Below are 22,237 nucleotides of genomic sequence, written 5' to 3'. Positions count from 1 at the left end.
AGCTCTGGTACACTCACCAGGAAGCAAAGGGCACTGAGAGAGAGAGTGGCATCCTTGGGCTTGGTAGTCATATGGCCATGGATGAGAGGAATGAGGGAAAGGGACGGCGGGGGAGCAGCGGGTTAACAGAGGCCCCATAAATACAAGTGAGGAACTTTAACTTGCAGGGCCAGTCTTGAAGTAAGATTTCACGCCCAGGAAGAAGGCTTTCTAAATCCCCAAATATCATTCCGTGGCATCCTATGAAAATGAGTATTATGGACTATGCTTTTATACAGAAACCAAGGAGGGCAATATGTTTCAGGAATGTGTATTTGAAATTTTCCCCTTTCGTAAGGGGAAGAGGGCTGTGTTGTGAAGAAATGTCAGAGTTTCTAGCAGTGACACTCGATTACTTCTGAGCTTAATCTAAGAACAGTCCCCATGGTGGGCGCACATTAACCTCTTTTCCAAGGGATTGGTGATTACTCACTTCATGGTAAGAACATTCTCATTGGAAGGTGGGAGGCTGTGGGTTTTGGCGAGTGCTCTGTTACTGCCCAGCTCTGTGACTTAGAGGATGTTAGAGTACCTTCCAGGCTTCAGCTGCTCTCATAAGTAAGCAAGGGAACTTTCTATCTCTAGAATTTGGTGTTTCTATGTAATACTAAACGCTGTATCAAGTGTACATGATACACACTAGTGCTGTTCACCAAATAGGTCCTGTTCTGTTCCTCTTCTGGTTACATGGTAGGATTGCATCTTCCCTGCCAAAGCTCACCAAGTGTGCGCAGAAGTGATGCGAGTCTCTTTGGGAATTTTAAGAGCCAGTGTTTAATTTGCTACGTTCTTTGCCCCTGCCTTGGTGATTGAGGAAGCATGGTTGAAATGAAGCCTGGGTCTTGGATGGACTGACTGTGAGGGTCGGGGCCCCTTGGCTGACCTGTGAGGGGCTTGTAGTTTCAGTTATAAGAAAACCTGTGTGGTTAAGTGATTGGGAATTTGGGGTGCTTACTGCTGCATAACTTAACCTATCCTATTCAAAATACTACAATCAAAGGTTCTTTTCTTTCAGCTATTTGCATTGTTAATTTAAAAAAAGAATGCACCTCAATGTGCCACACCTCTTACTCAGGTGAATATTCAAAATCTTTGTATTTTTATATATTCTCACATAGTCTTGGGAAGTGGGACCTTAATATTAGAAACACATTTAAAAATGTGAAATATGCATGAAATTATATTTATGTGCGTGTTCTCCCATCTTTTTCACCTCACCTGGTCTCTCCTAGGTTGATTTGTGTTGGGGAACAGGACAAACGCCTAACAAGCTGTCCTTTCTCCCTTGTTCTTAGGATCTCTTATCTATACAGCTCCAGAAATTGTGAGGGGTACTGACTTCTCCGTTACCAGTGACCTCTGGTCCTTGGGCTGCCTGCTCTATGAAATGTTTTCAGGTGATTACTTTCTGGTTCAGTTAAAATCAGAGCTGGACACACACACCCAAAGGTTACATCTGGCGTTTTCAAAGAGTTTACCTATAAGATGTGAAAAAGCTAGTTTTCCTAAAATTTTCTATGTACTGATTTTGGCCGACTTGCTTGGTGTCTAGGCATATGCAGATTTGTAGGAACTTTTGACATGGAGGTATTTTTCATGATAATCATTTGGAATGTTGAAATATGCCTAACTGATGTGTCTAACTGATTATTAGTAGAAAATCTTGTAAAGGTACCTGTGACTGTGAATTGTCAGATGTATCCAGTGGCCCATGTAGGCATTGGATCATGGTTGTCCATAAGTGAATTTTGTATTTGTTAGGTTGATAAATTTTGAATTACACAACTATAAAAATACATAGACAGTGTGCCTGGTATGTACTAGGCATTCAATAATTAGTTATTGCTATATACATATTTTTTCCTGTAAATTATGCAATCCTGAACTATCTGTAGTTGAGATTTATTAAGAATTATTGGTAACAGCAAACTGTTGTTTAATTTTGCAAGTTTTCACATGATTTCAGGAAAACCTCCGTTCTTCTCAGAAAGTTTCTCAGAATTAGTTGAAAAGATTTTTTATGAAGATCCTTTGCCACCTATTCCAAAGGTAGGATGTTTTTTATTATAAATGCAGTTAATATACTCCTTACGTGGACTAAAGGTGCACTTTTATCCCCCAAAGTGTGTTTGTATTGATTCATAACCCCTCAAATTTATATTTTCTAAATAGTCACAAATTGATATTTTTAGAAATGCTAGCATTCCTTTTGCTATTTTTTTTTTTTTTTTTTTTTTTGCGGTACACAGGCCTCTCGCTGCTGTGGTCTCGCCCGTTGCGGAGCACAGGCTCCGGACGCGCAGGCTCAGCGGCCATGGCTCACGGGGCCCAGCCACTCCGCGGCACGTGGGATCCTCCCGTACCGGGGCACGAACCCGTGTCCCCTGCATCGGCAGGCGAAACTCTCAACCACTGCGCTACCAGGGAAGCCCCCTTTTGCTATTTTTAAAAAGATACTGAAATGGAAAACAAAGTACTACTAAGACTTTCCCTCGTTTAAAAATACAAATTATCTTGTGCTCCTATATCAGAAGAAGTCTGGTTCAAAGATTTAAGAAACTCAAACTTTTATGTCTTTTTTTGGTGTGTTCATGTGTATGTACCATTTACTTAATATGTAGTCATGTCCCATGTAGTTATTTCTATTTAGTGCTTGAATAGGAACAAAAAGGTGTTTCTCAGTCCTTATCTTGATGAATCAGAATGCTACCCAGATAAGCTTTTAAAGTCTTTTAAGCTAGATATGGTTGTATTTTTAAAGTGTTGGCAATTTAATCATACAAAGTGTAATTAATGCAAGTCTACCATTAACAGTTTTAAGAAAAGAAAAAGAAGGTACAAACATAATAAAACACTTTGCTACACAACTCAAAGGATGTGAATCTTAAGTCACAAAGATGAAAACAGGACTTTATGAAAAATAAGGTTGTGAGTTTTTAAAGAAAAAAATCCTCAGTAATTAATGGAAAGAACAGAAATACGGAATATTTTCAATATTTTAAGAGTCATCCTTGGTGAAAAAAACAACTCTCGATATTTTGAAAATGGTCTATATTTCTTTAAAACAAAAAGCATTTCTTTTTTTATTAACTTTATTTAATTTTCGTAGAAATCAGTCCTTCCTGTCTCCCATAATGATGACTTCTGATTTTTTTTGTTGTTGTTTTAAGTACTCATAGTACTGAGTATTGTTTTCTCCTAATAAGTTAAAGATTTTTATGTAGGGAACAGAAATCTGAGAATGAAGGTATCAAAGGTCTGGTCAAGATACCACTTTGGCCTAAGCGTAATTATTTCACAGGGATCTTGATCAGACTGTGGCCACAGTGCCTGATAGCACCATCTGTTCTGATGGCTTTGGCCGTTATCTTCATGGCCACTTCTTTTAATGATAGACTGATAATTTGACCATGGTATGTACCTTTCTAATATAAAAAGACAAAACACTTGGAGATTAATGGAATTGGACATTGTCATAATATTGTGATGATTATTTTCCTGTTAAAAATCTTTAAAGAGAGATTGCAAGTACTCTAATCATAGTATATTATAAAGCAAAGCTGGTCAAGTTAAGAGAAAATGGTCAGAAAATGAGGCATAATTAATAGCTGAAGACCAAGGGTATGAGTTTGTCAAGCTGGTGTCCTTACTGGGGTTGTTCAGTAAAGAGAAAGTTTAGAGGTTAGTCAGAACTTAGTTTTTTGAGATTCATATTTTTGTGGTCCAGGGAAGAGTTTTTAATTTTGTGTCCTGCCCCCCAGCCCTCTCCTGGCGTTAAATGAAGACTGTTACTATGTATTCAGTGTTCTCTTAAAAATAATTTATATGCTTAAAATACTATTATTATGATGTTGATGTAGGGTGTGTTTTCAGCTACTTATCACTTTTTTTCTTTTTTGGGTATTACTTTGTGTATAGATTCTTCTCGTCCTAAAGCTTCTTCAGATTTTATTGATTTGCTTGATGGTTTACTTCAAAAAGATCCTCAGAAAAGGTATGTATGGGTTAGTACTTTAACATGAATAGAGACTGGAATCCTTTTGCCTTTAGTGTACTTCTAACACTGTACCGGTCTTAATATAGAAAGAACTGTTCAAATTATCTTTTTTGAAAAAAAAAGAAATCTGAGTTTACACTGAGTGGCTGCGATCGGTTTACAGGTGTTTTTAATCATGAGGAATTTTAACTCTTTTACGTAGCAAATAGTCGCCTCATAGGTTGACAGATTTTCTTGTAACTCCCAAATCCAAGAGGTACATTTTTTTTTTTGCCCCCCGTTGTGGATTTCAGGCTAAAACTGTCTGAGCCTACTCAACTAGGGATGACACTGTCAAGATAATGTAATAACGACTAACGGAGCAATATTTCAATGCGATGTGATTTATGATAATCCTGTCATACTGGGAATATCAAGTGACAGGATAATAGGCACAGTGTGAATTTTCTGTGTTGCAGGGATGGCAGGAAGTTAGAAATCCTTATGGTGTGGAGTGGGGCAGGGCAGGAGGGAGTGGGGAGTGAAGAGGGGGTCTCCCTGGCCTGGGAGACAAGAGAACCTAGGTTCTGGTTCTGCCACTAGGTATCTAGGGGTTTTAGGCAAGCATTTGGGGTCTCTGCTTCAGGGTATAAAATGAAGAATAAATTTAGTGTAGCATGTAATGTATCTTCATTAAATATAACTGAAAAACTGCAGAAGACTGTTGATTCTCGTATAAGTTGTAAGACACTCCTATGCTTACAATAGAATGCTTTTAGGATCAACGTTATTTTAGTGGATACCTTCCCAGACATATTTGGATGAGATATAAATATACTTAATTTAACTTACTTTATTTAGGATTTATTTAGGACACATTTCCACATATTTATATCCCATATTAAATACTCTTTTGCATACATGAGACCACCCCATAATCTAGTCTTTTTCTCTCTCTATATTTGCTTGGTTATTTTAAATGGCTGCTGAATGTACATGTAATAACCTGTAATAACAACATTGAGAGTTTTCTTGATTTAGAATATCATATACACTGACTGCTACAGTAAATATCCTATTTTTGTTTTTGTTGTTCACTTAGGCAGTTATCACCTTTGGATAATTTTCTTAAGGTGGGGTGGCTGGCCAAAGGCTGAGAACAGTAAAAAGTTTGACACATTTGCTGCATCCTAGGAACACGGGTGGGTTTATACCTCCAGCATTAGAAATTTCCTCCCCCCACCATTGTTACCTACAATGGGTTTTGTTGATCTTATAAATTTTTGCTAATCTAATGGATGAAAAAAAATTCCATTTTATTGGTAATTTTAATTGTTAGTGAATTTTAGGAGCCCTTTGTATAAAAGGAATATTATATGTGGTTGCAAATTCTCTCTATTACATTTGTGTTTTAATTTTGATCAAGGTAGTTTTTATTTCAGTATGGAAATTTTGAACGCTTAAATGAATCAGATACAAATTACTTTTTTGTTTTAAAATTTTAGTCGAGCTTAATCATTCTGAGTTTGAGTATACCTCAGGTATAATCTATTTAATTAATTTTTTGGCCGCCTCTGTGGCATGCGGGATCCTAGTTCCCCAACAAGGGATTGAACCCGTGCCTCCTGCAGTGGAAGCATGGAATCCTAACCACTGGACTGCCAAGGAATTCCCCTCAGGTGTAATCTACTAGGAGTAAAAGTTGATGCTTTGCTAGTGAGTCTGGGTTTTAAATATGGCCTGAAGTCATTTTAAAGTGGGTGAGCTAGTTAGATAACGTTTTGACTTCTAAAGAGAAGCGTGACTCTGGATATAGTCATGAGGTTGATAATCTTGTTTCTTTCTGAATGAAGTTCTAAAAGTGAAGTTCCAACAAGAATGTGTGAAACAAATCTGATCTGTGTAACTGGGGCATGTCCTGGGAATTCTCTGTGGTAAATCATGTTAAAATAGATTTTTTACATTTATGTTTTATAAAGATTAACTTGGGCAGGACTACTGCAGCACTCATTTTGGAAGGATGCTTTCACTAGAAAAGATCAGGACTCAAGCAACGAGGATTCCAGTGTCAGGTAGTATAAGCTTATTTTTGTGTGTGGGACATGGTTATTAAACACTTGTACCCTTGCTATTCTATTTTTGCAGCATCAATGACATGAATTTCTATGCCTTCATAATAGGAGGAAATCAAGCATGTGTTTAATTAAGGGTTGCTTAAAGAGTTTAGTCATGACATTTTGTGTTCTTGATTTTGCTGATTTTCTGGTCAATTGTTTATCCAGGCAGGGATTTAGTATGGTCGTCATTAGTTTTTGTTCATTGTGTTCAGCTGGCTTCCCACCTTGTCAGCACATGGTAGGATCTCATTTCCCCAAGTTAGGTGCAGTCACGTGACTTGCTTTGGCTAATAAAATGTGAGCAGAAGTGACCTGTGTTATTTCTGGATAGAAACTCAAAGAGCCACTGTGTGATGTGCCACATTTCTTTCTCTTGATGAGGTAATTGGGAAGGAAATGTCCAAGTGGAGTTGCTGTCAGGCTGGGTCTTTAGTGACCATGGTGAGCATAGCTTTCCTGCCAGCCTTCAGTGGCTATGTGCTTGAGTGAGACATAAAGCTAGGAGATTCTGAGTTCTAGGATTTGTGGATTTTGTGTTACCACAGTATAACCTAGTTCATCCTGACTAATCCACTTCATTTTATTATAAAATCTTTTTAGCCCAGGACAGTTATAAAAGTGATGGTATTTTCAAAAAATTAATTAATTTGTTTTTGGCTATGTTGGGTCTTAGTTGTGGCATGTGGGATCTTTTGTTGCAGCGTGCAGACTTCTCTCTAGTTGTGGTACACAGGCTCAGCAGTTGTGGCGCCTGGGCTTAGTTGTCCCATGGCATGTGGGATCTTAGTTCCCTGATCAGGGATTTAACCTGTGTCCCCTGCGTTGGAAGGTGGGTTCTTAACCACTGGACCACCAGGGAAGTCCCAAAGTGATGGTATTTTGAAAAGAACAAGGTGAGAAGTAGATGAATAGAGGCAAAGTCCAGATAATTGACTCCCCCTCTCCTCCTTTCATTCGATGGTAAGTGGTTGTCTGATTCTTAATTTTGATCTTGTAAATTCACTGTATCGGATAGAGAAGTCTGAATTCTATTTAAGGTCTCTCCCAAACTTCAGTTTCTGTGATCCATTGAGCTTCAGCTATGTTTTCACATTGTATTAGACTCTGAAAAGTACAGAAACCTGGGCTTAGGACCTGGTCCATCAGTGTCAGCAAATCCCAGGACACCTTTCACCTTAGTTTGTCATCTTCCTTTTAATCTGTATGCTTTTTATTTCTTTTTCTTGCCTTACTTCCCTTGCTGGGACTTTTTCGGTAAGGTAATGAATGAGGAGTGATGAAAATGAACACATTGCCTGGTTTCTCATTTTAGAATGAAAGCATTCAGCCTTTACTTGTTAAATATGATGAGCTGGAGGTTTTTGTAGCTTCCCCTTTTCAGTTTGAATGAATGTTAAATTTTGTCATTCTTTCTGTATCATTTGATATGATCATGTGGTTTTTCTTCTTTAGACTCTCATTATGGACTCTTACATAAAGTGGTTTTCATATATTGAGGCAGCCTTGCCTTCCCACAATAAACCCCACTTAGTCATGGTGTATTATAGTTTTTATGTCTTGATGGATGTGTTTGGGACCAAGTTGCAGTAGGACAAGGAGAGAGGAGAAAAAAGAGAACAGAGCGACAGGGATTTGCTTCACATTCTTGGGGGTCATAACTCTCTGGCTAGAGAAGAGAATGTTCCTCCTTCAGGGTTTTAGGCACTGGCCAGAAGTGGCTACTGTCCCTTGTAGCTGCTGCAGGATTACCTGCAGGCTGGGGAAGGACAAAATGGAAAAAGCAAAAGCAAAAGAACAAACAAAAAACTAGGGTGTTTCCACTGCTCTGACCCTTAGGGGTCCCCTTTCCTGTTCCTTGGAACAGAGATACAGGGCTTCTCTTGGGGCTCCTGTCTACTCACTGCTTTTGAGTCCAGGTCGAACAATACTGGAAGGGAAAAAAATAAAAGGGAAACTCACTACTGGTTCACTGATATCTTGAGTTCTGGTTTACTTCTTCGATCTGCCTGCTGTTACTTATTTTTCAGGGATAAGGTTTATAGGCTTCTTAGTACAATACCTACCATGTAGTAAGTGCTCATTTTAGCTACTCAATGAAAAATATTACTTTTCTAACTCGCTAGTTGTTTTTTTTTCTGGCCATGCCCCACAGCTTACAGGATCTTAGTTCCCCGACCGGGGATTGAACCCAGGCCCTGGCAGTGAAAGAGCGGAGTCCTAACCACTGGACCACCAGGGAACTCCCTCTAACTCAGTAGTTTTGCCAAATGTCCTGTGCAGTTTAAGTATCTTTTCCAACCTCTTGTTTGACAGAGAAAACTCTACAGAAAGCTCAGTAGTAAGCTTGGTTGTGTTGGGTTTCTATCGTTGAACAGCAGAAACCTGGAGTATTCTGGGTCACAAGATTCCAAGGAGATTCTCAAGAGCTCTCATTGTGGACAAGCAAAAGGGGAGAAGAGTGGTGAGCAGCTCAGTCGCTCGTTTAGACTAGGTGAGCTTTCATTTGGCACTCTTGAACTCAGTGCTATTTCTGAGAGTTCCTAATTTGCGTTACCTTTCTCTTTAAATCTCTGTGTACGTCGTGCCCTGCTCATATTTTTGTTCATTGATGGATATTGTTTTATCTTCCTGCCACAGAAAATCCATCTGAGTTGCGGCCTAAGAGCACTCTTGGGGGTCAGTTGAATGAGTCCATGTTTCTTCTCAGGTATGTAAAATGACGGAGCAATAAGGGATCCATGGGAGATGAAAGTGAAATCTTCTTCAAGTGTCTGTTGTTTGGCTGGTAAACCATGTTACACAGAAATAAAGGACAGGGAGAAATGCAAATTCCAGTCTCACTCTCTACTTTCAAAGTTACTGTTAAGTGCTGGCCAATAGAATGTAGACGTCGCTACGTATTTTTAAAAAATTGTAACCAAACCACCTTATTTTTCCTGTTTATAAGGGTTAATTAAAACTTTTTCATTTTGTACTTCTACTTCAAATAAAATTGAATTTAAAATTTCAGAACTCCAGCTTTATTTAGATAAAGACTTATAGAAAAAGAACAGGTTGTGTTTTTATTTAAATGTCGCTTTATCTGGGAGGCTTAAACAATATTTGCAATCATTGAAATAATAAAATTAGAATGGTATTTAAAGTGACTAAGACCAGTGTATTTAAAATTTTATTAATGTGTAAATATTGTGTTATATTTTATTTATAGTTTTAGTCTCAGAGAAATAGTTTAATTTCATGACATAGGGGTTATAATGATAAACTAAAGTTTCCTGATTTGTTTTACTCATATTTAAATATAAAGCATGTTAAATTTATTTATATATATCTTGGGCATTTTAAATTCAGTTTTTTAAAAAAAATTTTGTACGATCTCTGGTATATTTTATGACCTAAGTAAGTCCTCGTTTAATGAATGAACAAAAAGGCAAGTAGGTGAAGGAGGGGTGATAATTTGGAAATTTGAAGGAATTCATTAAAAGAGACCGTAATGATCTGAATGGAAGAATTTCTTAAAATGCAGAAAACTCAGAATCAGAGACCTGGGTGTAATGGAGTGGTCCACAGAGTATGGCAGCCATCGATGAGTGTAGGAGGAATCATTAAAAATAGATACAGAATATAACTTTTTGCTTAAGTAGGTACCAAGGTAATTTTCCATTTCAAACATTTTATGAAATAAAATTGTAAACCTTGTCTATGCTTTGTAGAGTATCTGTTCTATTTTATTATGTTAATCCTGCCTAGATCAGCAGACATTAAAAAAATAAAATCTTTTTTTTAGGTTTCTGGTTAAAACAGAAAATACTGTATATAGTATAGAAGTTCCAAATAAAAAAAACAATTACCCAGGAAATTACTTTGAAAACAGTTTAAAAAAATGAGTGTCATAAACACAAATTAGAGTTTAAAGTTTTTAAAATCTTAACGAGGTCACATAGAATCATCATATTCTACCGTTTTTCATGAGATGTGTTTTTTAACCCAGAAAATAGTAAACAGGATAAAGTTTCTGAAATGTGAGTAACGTTAACTGGTGTGCACTTTTCAGTTCTCGTCCGACTCCAAGAACTAGCACTGCAGTGGCATTAAATCCTGGTGAGGCTATGACTCAAAGTTCACCACAGAAGACTTCTCCCTTGACCAAAGTAAGCAGAGATGGAATTTTCTTTTTTCTTTTTGCGTAGGATACAGGGATTCAGAAGAATAATTGCAAGTTAATCTCTGAACTGTGTTTTTAATTGCAAAATTTACGACTGAGTCATCTTCCTTGATTATCACTGGTTTTTCTAGTAAGTACTCTTAAGAGAGAGGTGCTTCATAGGTGTTTTTTTGATAACAGCTTTATTGAGATATAATTGACACACCATATAATTCACCCATTTAAAGTGTATAATTCAGGGGCTTTTAGCATAGTCACAGAGTTATGCAGTCCTCAGCACAGTCAATTTTAGAATGCTCATCATTTTGCAAAGAAGCCCTGTACTCATTAGCAGTCACTCCTATTTTCTTCCAGTTTCTCTACCCTCTTGCCTGAGGCAACCACTAATCTACTTTCTGTCTTTATAAATATGCCTATTCCGGACATTTCATATAAATGGGATCGTACAATATGTGATCTTTTGTGACTGGCTTTTTTCACTTAACGTATTGTTTTTAAGATTCATCCAAATTGTACCATGTATCAATACTATATTCTTTTTTACTACCCAATAATATTCTGTTGTATATATACCACATTTTATTTTTCCATTCATCCATTTGTGGACATTTGGATGGGTTTCCCCTTTTGGCTATTCCGAGCGATGCTGCTATGAACATTTGTGTACGTCTTTGTGTGGGTGTGTGTTCTATGCTGTATCGTATGATAACTGTTTAACCTTTTGAAGAACTGCCAAATTGTTTTCCAAAGCAGCTGTACCATTTTACATTCTCAGCACCAGTGTATGAGGGTTCCAATTTTTGCACATCCTCACCAAAACGTGTTATTATGTCTTTTAAAAAATTGTGGTAAAATACACATTACATAAAATTTACCGTTTTAACCATCGTTAAGTGTACGGTTTGGTGGCATTAAGTACATTCACACTGTTGTGTAACCATCACCACTATCCATTCCCCCCTACCCATCCCTCCCCCCAACCCCATCCACTGGCAACCACTGTTCTACTTTCTGCTTCTATGAATTTGCCTAGTAACCTTATATAAGTGGAATCACACAATATTTGTCCTTTTGTATCTGGCTTATTTCACTTAGCATAATGTCTTCATGATCCATCCACGTTGTAGCGTGTATCAGGAATTTCATTCCTTCTTAAGTCTGGATAATATTCCATTGTGTGTATGTACCAATTTATTAATTCATCTTTTGGTGCACACTTGGGTTGCTTCAACCTTTTGGTTATTGTGAATAGTGCTGCATCGTCTCTTTTTGGTTACAGCCATCCTAGTAAGTGTGAAATTATATCTCACTGTAGTTTTAATTTGCATTTCCCTGTTGGCTAATGATGTCGAGCATCTTTTCATGTGCTTATTGGCCATTTGTATATTTTCTTTGGAAGAATGTCTATTCAAACCTTTTGCCCATTATTGAGTTGTAGGGGTTCTTTATGTATTACAGATATATGATTTATAAACATTTTCTTCTGTGAATTGTCCTTTCACTTTCTTGACGGTGTCCTTTGAAGCACAAAGGTGTTAAATTCTGATGTAGACCACATTATCTTTTTTGTGTGTTTGTTGTTGCCTGTGTACTCTTGGTGACATAACTAAGAAACAGTTGTCTACTCTAAGGTCTTAAAGGTTTATTTCTATGCTTAGCTCTTACATTTAGGTCTGTAATCCATTTTGAATTAATTTTTGCATATGGCACGAGGTAGGGGGTCCAACTTCTTTGTTTTGCATGTGGATATCCAGTTGCCTCAGCACCGTTTGTTGAGAAGGCTCTTCTTTCCCAAGACATTAAATAATGTCTTGGAATTCTTGTTGAATATTAATTAACTATAAATGTGAAGGTTTACTTCTGGGCTCTCAGTTCTGTTCCATTGATTGATATGTCTTTCGTCATGCTACTAGCACACTGTCTTAATCACTGTGGCTTTTTAGTAAGTTTTGAAATTAAGAAGTATGATTTCTGACTTTGTTCTTTTTCAGAGTTTTTTGTTTTTTGGCTATTCTGGGTCTCTTGCATTTCCATATGAATTTTAGGATCAGTTCGTCAGTTTGTGCAAAGAAGCCAGCTGGGATTGTGACAGCAATTGTGTTGAATCTCTAGGTCAATTTGAGGAGTATCGCCATGCTAACAATATAAAGTTTTCTTCCACAAACATGGGATGTCTTTCTATTTAGTTATTCTTTAATTTCTTTCAATCATAGTTTTTTTGAATGCAGAAATATTCTGAAGTAAAAAATTCACCAAGTTATTATTTATTGTACTTATTGCAGTTGTTGCTGTATTTTTTATGTAATGTGAAATGCATTCGAACCATGTGAAACTTAATTTTGTATGGAAATGAAATGTAAATAGGTTGTAATAAAATCTCACTGTGCTAATAATTGGTTATATGTGAGATAGAAAATCACTGTAAAAGTAAAAAAATGCATTCTGAAATGCGATAGATGTTGAATTTCTTCTGCCAGATGTTTATTGTGGAGGAGTGTATGTAATTATTTTATTGAGAATATTTAAGCACTAATTATATAAGGGAGCTTATGTTTTGTAATTTTTTAAAATAAATTTCTAAGTTTGTTTACTGGCTGCATTGAGTCTTTGTTGCTGCGCATGGGCTTTCTCTAGCTGTGGCGAGCAGGGGCTTTTCTTGTTGCGGAGCACGGGCTCTAGAGCACAGGCTCAGTAGTTGTGGCTCACGGGCCCAGCCGCTCCGTGGCATGTGGGATCTTCCCGGACCAGGGCTCGAACCCGTGTCCCCTGCATTGGCAGGCGGAGTCTTAACCACTGCGCCACCAGGGAAGCCCCTATGTATTCATTTATAAACAAGGGAACATAATTTTATGACTTAATTTTTTCATTTAATATGTAGGACCTCATTGCAATTTTTGATTAGTTTATTCCTGAGCATTTTATTTAACAGTTTATTTTTTGCTATTGTGAATGGGATATTGTATTTTTATAACCTGTTTTTGTGCATACATTCACTTTATGTATATGAAATTAATTTCTACATATAATTTTCTAATTGGTCTACCTTACTCATTTTTAGATTATTGTAAAACTTTTTCAGTTGACTTCATTTTGGCTTTTCTTTCAAGTTTATCTGTTTTGAAAGTCCATGTTCTTAAATTTTCTTTAACATAGTTTTTTACAAAAGTTCCTCCTTATTCTTCATGTGTTTTTAATATGTCTGTCTTCTAAGTTGAAGAAGGGTTGTTGTGGTTTCCATGAACTTTGTTAGCTAATTACTCTGTCCCTTACCTTAGTTTTGGATCATTTCTTTTTCTGCTTACCTTTCACTTCACTGATTTGATTTTCTGGTTAGCATTTTTTCAGTCAAAGTTTCAGTGGAAGTTCTTAATGCATAAATCCTCTTTTTTTTTTTTTTTTTTTTTTTTGTCTGATGTGAAATACTAAGGCATAGCACTAGGAATAAAAGTTGAGTTTTGGGCTTCCCTGGTGGCGCAGTGGTTGAGAGTCCGCCTGCCGATGCAGGGGACGCGGGTTCGTGCCCCGGTCCGGGAGGATCCCACATGCCGTGGAGCAGCTGGGCCCGTGAGCCATGGCCTCTGAGCCTGCGCGTCCAGAGCCTGTGCTCCGCAACGGGAGAGGCCACAGCCATGAGAGGCCCGCGTACTGCAAAAAAAAAAAAAAAAAAAAAAAGTTGGGTTTAAGGAGAGCACAAAGAAACATCTTGAATAACCGATGGGGAACATCTAGTTATTCATTTTCATTATGTGTCAATTCCGCTTTAACTAGGATTTGTAAAGATGTGGGTGCTTAATACTTATATAACAGGTCAGTACTTCAGCTTGAAATTTTTTTATGCTGTAATTTAAATTTCATATTGAATATTCTGTAAAGCAGAAATAAGCTGATTAATTTTTGGTCGATGAAAGATAACAACCTTGCTGGTAATTGAAAGACCAATTTGTCTCATCATAGTTTAGAACATCAAACTATAGAAGATCTGTTTTCTAGTTCTAACCAGCCATTGTGGTAAACACGAGCAAGTCAGTTACTTTCTCTGAGCCTTGTTTTTTTCATCTGTAAAAATGGGAATAGTGATACACTAGATTTAGGATTTTTGTGAAGATCAGATGAGACTGTCTGTGGAAGTGTTTTGAATAGCAGTGGAGGTCCATTGATACAGGTGACTTTTTTCAGTGGAGTCTACTCAGCATCTTACTAGCTCCGTCTCTTAAAGCTTTTCACTAGTCACAGAAACCGGGTCTAATTTTTGTTCTTGTTTCAGATTACACGTGGACACCTGAGTCAGCAGGACCTGGAGACCCGGATGAGAGAGCTTATCTACACAGACTCAGATCTTGTCATCACCCCAATTATTGACAATCCGAAGGTGCGGGAAGGCACCCTAACAACTGAGGGCTGAAATCTGGGTGATGTTTTCATTCCCAGTATACTTTGCCTTATTTTCCTTTTTTTAAAAAAAATTATTTTTTGGCCACGCTGTATGCGGGATCTTAGTTCCCTGACCAGGGATTGAATCCATGCCCCCTTTCAGTGGAAGCGCAGTCTTTTTTTTTTTTTTTTTTTTTTTTTTCCGTTGGTACTATGGCCTCTCAGTGTTGTGGCCTCTCCTGTTGCGGAGCACAGGCTCCGGACGCACAGGCTCAGCGGCCATGGCTCACGGGCCCAGCTGCTCCACGGCATGTGGTATCCTCCCGGACCGGGGCACGAACCCACGTCCCCTGCATCGGCAGGCGGACTCTCAACCACTGCGCCACCAGGGAAGCCCGGAAGTGCAGTCTTAACCACTGGGCCACTAGGGAAGTCCCTTCTTTGCCATATTTTCTCTCCTGTTCTTGTTGTCGTCTGCTTTTCTTTCTTTCTTGCCACGTGTCTACATTCCTAACCCTCACCCTTTCTGTAACCCTCTCCTCTTCCTGCATCACTCTCTCTTTCACTGGAAGGGTAAGTTTTCTTCCCCCCTTTGCAGCAGCTCTGCCTGTCAGTACATGAGCTGGAGAGTACATGAGCTGGAGAGTACATGAGCTGGAGAGTGGCTGCTGACTTCTAGACCTCAGACCTTAGCCTCAGTCCCTTCATTTCTCCATATTTACTTAGGTGAATTACTCCAGACATTCTCCTCGCTGATGTGTTGTGAAGGCAGGTGTCAGGGAGCAGCGCTCACCAGACTGGGGTGGGTGGGCAGATCACAGGGAGACCACACCTCTCATAGGTTGTCAGGATTGTAGGGCAGATGATGGGGAGACACGGGGAGCTTGGGGAGTCATGGTTACAATGCACTTCTGACCCAGTGCGATTTTCATTGCTTCACATCTTTGGAATATAATACTGTATTAGTAGGGAATGATGAGTACTCTCCTTGGAAAAGGAAATTAATTTCTCAGTTCCTCTGTTTTCTGTTGATTTCCAGCTCCAGCACACATTTCACCACCTATTATGCATTTTTATTTCCTTCCTTTTTTAAAAATGTCTTTTTCTTTATTCATTTATGACTGTTTCATCTCACTGGGGAAGTTTCTATAGTTTGGAACAAAAGGCTTCTTAGATCAATGTTTATTTACTAGATAGACAACATTTAATATAGATTACTCAGCTATTTGTCATAATGGAGCTATCTCTTTATGCATTCAGGTATCTGGCAGAGTAACTGTATATTATACCAAATTTAATGTGTAATGGTATTTTCCCAGTGGAACTTCTAGAACAATTTGTGCTATCTTTTGACCATATTCTGTATTTCTTTCTTTTTATAACCAGACTTAGTTGTTTCTGGGAAACCTTAGAAGTTATTTTTTTTTAACTTTTAATTTTGAACTAATTTTAGACTTAAAGGTTCAAAAATAGTAGACTTCCTGTATACCTTTTACCCAGCTTCTCTTAGTGTTAACATTGTACAGGAACACAGTACTGTTAGCAAAACCAGGGGATTGACATTGGTGCAGTGCTGTTAACTGATGAGCTGATTTGAATTTCATCAGTTGTGCCACCAGTGCCCTTCCTCTATGTTCCCGGATCCCATGTTACAGTTGTGTTTTTTTTTTTTTTTTGCGGTACGCGGGCCTCTCACTGTTGTGGCCTCTCCCGTTGCGGAGCACAGCCTCCGGATGCGCAGGCTCAGCGTCCATGGCTCACGGGCCCAGCTGCTCCGCGGCATGCGGATCCTCCTGGACCGGGGCACGAACCCGTGTCCCCTGCATCGGCAGGCAGACTCTCAACCACTGCGCCACCAGGGAAGCCCTACAGTTGGTTTCTATACCTCCTTAGTTTGCTCCAATCTGTCCTTGTCCTTCACAGTCATGTGGTAATTTCATATTCCTTCCTTGTGTCTCATGATCTTGACACTTTGAAGAGTACTGGGCAGGTATTAATATTTTGTAGAATGTCCCTCAATTTGGGTTTGCCTAAGTGTTTCTCATGATTAGAATGAGGATATGCAGTTTTGGTGAGAATACTACCAGCAGAAGTTTAAAAGATGCTCTATGGAGAGGTTTTGGAGAAGTTAGACATAGCAATGATGATTGAATTTTTTTTTTTAATTAATTATTTTTGGCTGCATTGGGTCTTCATTGCTGCATGCGGGCTTTCTGTAGTTGCGGCGAGTGGGGGCTACTCCTCATTGCAGAGTGCGGGTTTCTCATTGTGGTGGCTTCTCTTTGTTGTGGAGCATGGCTCTAGGCACATGGGCTTCAGTAGTTGTGGTACTCGGGCTTAGTAGTTGTGGCTCTCGGGCTTAGTTGCTCCGCAGCATGTGGGATCTTCCCAGACCAGGGCTTGAACCTGTGTCCCCTGCACTGGCAGGAGGATTCTTAACCACTGGGCCACCAGGGAAGTTCGATGGTTGAATTTTTTAATTAAAAGTGTCATGTTGAAGTACCCCAGCTATTCCAAACTCATGGATCCAGCTGCTATACGCTTTCCTCGCTTTGCTCAAGGAAATGGTGTGCTTTCCTATTCATGAAGTTGTATCTTCGCCAATTCAGTCATCAAGTCCTGACCACTCTTCAAGACCTCATGCCATTTTCCAGGTCTTCCATAAACCCTGCCCTGACCACGTCAACCTAAAGTCCTTTCTGATTCTCTATCTTTTTAGAAACACTTCTCTGAAGTGTTTTGTCTGTAATTATGTCCCACCTGTTTTGCATTCTAATTTAAATATCTTGTGTTTTTCTGTTGTTTCACAGATGTTTGTCTTATCTTTCTAGCCAGTGTGTCGCCTCTCTGGCAGTAGGATCATGTCTTTGTATCCCCCTTAGCATAGTGCCTCACCCTAGCAGGTATCCAATAAATATTTGTTGAGGAACTAAATTTCTAACCTAGAGGTAAATTAGCCTAAGAGTAAGCCAGGATAGGGTGACCCTTTTCCATGATGCTTTATTTTATTGAAGATAGCAATTGAAATGATTTTATTTTATGCATTATTACCTATATTTGTATATTTTACTCTGAAGGGGCCTTGTTGAATGCTTATTCTTTTTGGTGATAAATTTTACAGTGTTCTTTTCTGTCCTCATTGATTTATAATCTGATATAGGAGACATATCAGGAGATAGATACCCATCTTAAAAGGTTTTGTTTTGTTTTTTTAACCACAGATAATGAAACAACCACCAATTAAATATGATCCAAAAATACTGCATCTACCAGCACATTCAGGTAGGATCATAAAGGGCTTATCAAGCACATAGATTCATGGCGGACAAATACAAATATGAAATTTAATAGCAAATGGAATATTTTATTTATGAATAGCTAAATTTTTATTTTCTTGCCAACTGGCTGTATTCTTGAGACACTATAAATTATAAACAACCTGTAATCCATTTGAGCCAGCGTTTGACCTTACTCAGCTGGGTCTAGTCTGCTCAGTACTCTTGTGAGTGGGAAAGTTCCTATGAAACTGGGCGAGTTTTCCTGTTGAACGGGTGGGCCCTTCTCCTGTCCTTTCCCTTTTAAAGCCAGTTGAATTTCCAACATTAATGGTGCTCTTATGGGTACAGAAGGTTGGAAACCACAATGAAGAATCGAGATTCTACTTGAGGGAGTAGGGTCAGATGGTTGGTTCACTTTTGTGGGGTTGATGTAGGACTGGAGATACTTAAAGGTTGATTGTTACATTCCCTTTCCCCTAACAAAGTCTTACTTAGGGTGAGTATAAGAATTTTTCTTATACCTTAAATTTTGTTTGATAAGTTATATTTTAAGCTGTTAAACTAGATCTGGAAAAATTCTTCATCATAGCTAGAGTAGAATCTATGATTTGAAATCAAATCAAAGTAAATTCAAAATAAACAACATACGTTCAAATTGAAATAAACTGTTCCAAGTAGAAGCACTATTTATGAAAACTTAGAGGAAAATTATCTCAAAATAATATTCCGTCCCTTTCCCCCTTTACTTTGAATTATTTTAGGAAATTACCGTTATAGCTTATTTTGTTTAAATACAGAGATTAGGTGAAACTATGTTAATTTCAGCTGGCATTTCATTTCCCAGTTTTTGTCTTTTGTTTGTATAGGGGTTTGGAGGTGGGACTCCCAGATGATTTCAGCTTTGTATTAACCTAGTTATGTTTACTAGTAATTTCACTGGGACCTTATAACATCTGTAGAAGTTTTGGCTTTTCCAGTACTTTAAGGCTAGGTTGCTTCATTTATGCAAAGGGTATCTTGTTTTTTCCATAGTACAGTTTTATTTAAGTTTGCATTTTGTTATGTTCTTGGTTGCAAGAACATTCTCCTAAATTTAGGCATCTACCTTCTTTTTTTAAGCATAGGTTTCCATTGACGTAGTTCAAACCGTCTCCATGGGGAGAAAAAGAGATGAACATAGAAGAGCAAATAAAAGTAGTGATGTCTGTCGAGTGTTTTTGGTTTTGACAGTGTAAATTTATAATTTTGTGTGCCATCACCTTAGGTATTGAAATTCTGTGTTCCATTTTATTCTTCTGGTAATGTTCTCAGCAGTCCTTTTTCACATGGTCCCCACTTTTAATATTTTCTTTCCTCTGCAGTGGATAAATTAGTATTTCTAGAAGACCAAGATTGGAATGACTTTCTGCAACAAGTGTGCTCACAGATCGACTCCCCCGAGAAGAGCACAGGGGCCTCCCGAGCCAAGCTGAATCTCCTTTGCTACTTGTGCGTGGTGGCCGGGCACAGGGAGGTGGCCACCAGGCTCCTCCACTCACCCCTGGTACGTAGTTAAGTCGTGAAGTAAAGACTCCTCCTATCACGGGCTCGCAGCTCTCCTGCACATAACTCTTTTATTTCTGTAGAGATTAAAACAAGCGCTAAAATACTAATACGATTTAATTACAATGAAAACAAGTGACTCATCAAGATGATAGGTTTGCCAGAATTGTCCTCTGTTTAATGCTTAGATCTAAAAGCAGTTGAATCGACAGTGATTTTGAACAACTCCTTTGGTAACACTCAGCTTGCATTTTACGTTAATTTGTAGTAGTTGTATTTTTCATCTGTGAAATCATAAGACAGAGGTCTTTTCATCAGCTGCTGGAGTGAGCTGCCCACGTGGAATAGGGGCTCTTTTTACTGGGTCTTCCTGGTAAATTCCAAGGCTTCCGATGTGACACTGAACGGGGAACTGAGTCTCTAAGACTTTCCTTTTTCCTTCTTCCCCTGGAGATATTTCTTGGACCGTCTTGATTCATCGATGAAACCATGGGAATTTTGGCAGATCTTTTGAAGTCATCCTCAGAAAGGAGTTACGGTGGTCTGGGGCCTTTTCCCTTGTGGGCCTTGGTTTGGGGACTGGCTTGAAAAAATCTAAGTTCATTTTCTTCCAGGATAGTATTACAGTTCCTTATTTGGTACTTGGTGCGTGTTTGTGGGGTGAGGGGCAGAGGCATATTTAGGGAATATAATTCAGTGGGAGGAACTGAACGTTCTTATTTTTAGTTTTTATTTTTATCTTATATTTACAAAGATGCAAAAACACTGAACGTAATTAATTTCCTTGGTGCAGGATTTGCATTTCATATGTATACTGGTTTGATTTGTTAACTTAGTGGTCACTTTCTGTGTCATTACATGAATTAAATACATCTTAATTTTTTTTTCTAGTTCCAGTTGCTAACTCAGCATTTGCGAATAGCTCCAAACTGGGATAGGTAAGTAATATTTACATCTTAATAAATTATTATATTATTAAGTAGTTAAAACATACATATTTATCAAAAGCACATAGTCCTAAATACTTATCACGAAATAGTCTAAAGTAATGATGACCCTGAATCATAGCACTTTCTGTAGGCATCCCAGTTGTCCATTTAAAAAGATTTCAAAATAGTCTTTATTCTAATATTATAAATATAATTCCAAGGTTATGTAAACTACATCTGGAAGCTTTATTAATGATTACTCTTTTGAATATTCTTTATCAAATACTTTACAATTATCCCTGTGTTTTAATTTAGTTATGCTTCTAAGGCGTTTTCCCTTGCAACTTTATCTTTCCTTAAGATGGTTTACAAAATCTAATGAGATTGTGTTCTGTAAACTCCTGATGGAAGGATGTGTACTTGCTTATATGAGGGCAGCATACTTGGTGAAAAGCTCATTAAAGTGTAAGAAGGCTCTGTGCTCTGGTTGCCAATGAGACTTGGTCAGATAATTGATTACCTCTTTCCGAGTCTCAGCTTCTGGGGGACTGTTTGTGGGATGATGGAAGTGCTTTGGATTCAGACAGATGTGGGTGTAGATCACAAATCTGCCCCCAGGCAAATTATTATAACTGCTGAGTGTCAGTTTACTCATCTGTAAAATGGGGATAGTGTATCAACTTCATAGATTTTTGGTAACAATCAAATTTTTTTTAACTGAAGTGTAGTTGATTTACAATGTTGTTAGTTTCAGGTGTACAGCAAAGTGATTCAGTTTTATATATTCTTTACAATTAAATTTTGAATGAAGTAGGTGTATGAAATACCTTGCCCGGTGCCTGGTTCTTAGTGGGTACTTAGTGTATTTTGGGGGTTTGGAAGTTGGTGTTATCAATCCTACTTATCTTGTATTATTGTTGAGAAGCTTGTGAAAACTTGAATGTGAAGGGGTTTTGTAAAATGTGCCAGTGGTAGGATAGTAATTATTCTTCTATGCTGCCAAAATATAGGGGAAACAATAGGTGTTCACAAAATGCTTTTTTGGATAATTATTCCTACGCATCTTCTAATGTTACTCTCTCAAGGTAAAATCTGGCGTTACAAAATAGGATTTTTAGATCATTTTTGGGCATGTTAAACTTTGAGAAGGATTGGGGTATGCTCACTGTAAAAGAAACCAACAAAAAAATCTTAGCACTTCGGCTAAAACAGATTATATCCTTGAATAGGGTGCCCTCTGCTGATTTTTAAAAAACAGACATTCTTAATCCTTTCCAGGTACTACTATTTTTTTCCATTTTTTAGATTTAAGTTTAATTGTAAAACAGTTTTTATTTGAGGAAAATATGGATAGATAAGCCCTATGCTTGGAGCCTTCTTTTACTCTCTTTCTCCATTCAAATACTACGTCTTCCAGCGAGGCCTTCTCTGTCCTGGGTCATATCACCTTATCATAGCATATGATAAGGGTCTTTAACTTAGCTGGGGGACAGTCACTGTTGAAGTATGTATGTTTATTCCTTGGCTTTGTTCAGTATATAGAAAAACAAAATAAAATAACATATAACTTTTTACGTTTCTCCACTTTATAACATGTATTCTTTTAATGTCACTAATTAATTTGTCTAAGTTTTTTTATGGTATGCCTCTTTTTATATGCTATGAATATTTGATCATTTTATTTACCCTTCCCTATTTTTGGATAGTATTATAATATTGTAAATAATATATTGATGAACATTTTGTGCTTAAATCTTCATGCCTATTTTTCCTTTCTCCCCTAAGGGCAGATTTGTAGAATTAGAACGAATAGGTAGAGGGCA

General features: G+C 37.9%; 1 protein-coding gene across 7 annotated transcripts in view; it reads left to right on the top strand.

Moving 5' to 3' along the window:
* ULK4 (unc-51 like kinase 4) overlaps positions 1-22,237 on the top strand; it is a 530,371-nt gene that overhangs the window by 19,141 nt on the left and 488,993 nt on the right. For all 7 annotated transcript variants that reach the window (XR_004352053.1, XR_004352054.1, XR_004352055.1 and 4 more), the window contains 11 exons: positions 1,335-1,436; positions 2,006-2,087; positions 3,956-4,033; positions 5,995-6,087; positions 8,508-8,623; positions 8,770-8,839; positions 10,184-10,280; positions 14,559-14,663; positions 17,887-17,947; positions 19,305-19,486; positions 20,377-20,423. Coding sequence is in view for 4 of the 7 variants with exons in the window: in XM_032647445.1 (XP_032503336.1) it covers positions 1,335-1,436; positions 2,006-2,087; positions 3,956-4,033; positions 5,995-6,087; positions 8,508-8,623; positions 8,770-8,839; positions 10,184-10,280; positions 14,559-14,663; positions 17,887-17,947; positions 19,305-19,486; positions 20,377-20,423 (1,033 nt within the window). In the remaining 3 variants the exon portion in view is untranslated. The remainder of the gene's footprint in view (positions 1-1,334; positions 1,437-2,005; positions 2,088-3,955; positions 4,034-5,994; positions 6,088-8,507; positions 8,624-8,769; positions 8,840-10,183; positions 10,281-14,558; positions 14,664-17,886; positions 17,948-19,304; positions 19,487-20,376; positions 20,424-22,237) is intronic.

Source organism: Phocoena sinus, chromosome 11 (assembly GCF_008692025.1).
Source record: "Phocoena sinus isolate mPhoSin1 chromosome 11, mPhoSin1.pri, whole genome shotgun sequence".
Lineage (NCBI taxonomy): Eukaryota > Metazoa > Chordata > Mammalia > Artiodactyla > Phocoenidae > Phocoena > Phocoena sinus.
Note: the sequence above shows the minus strand (reverse complement) of the source record. Positions and strands in the feature narration are given on the sequence as shown.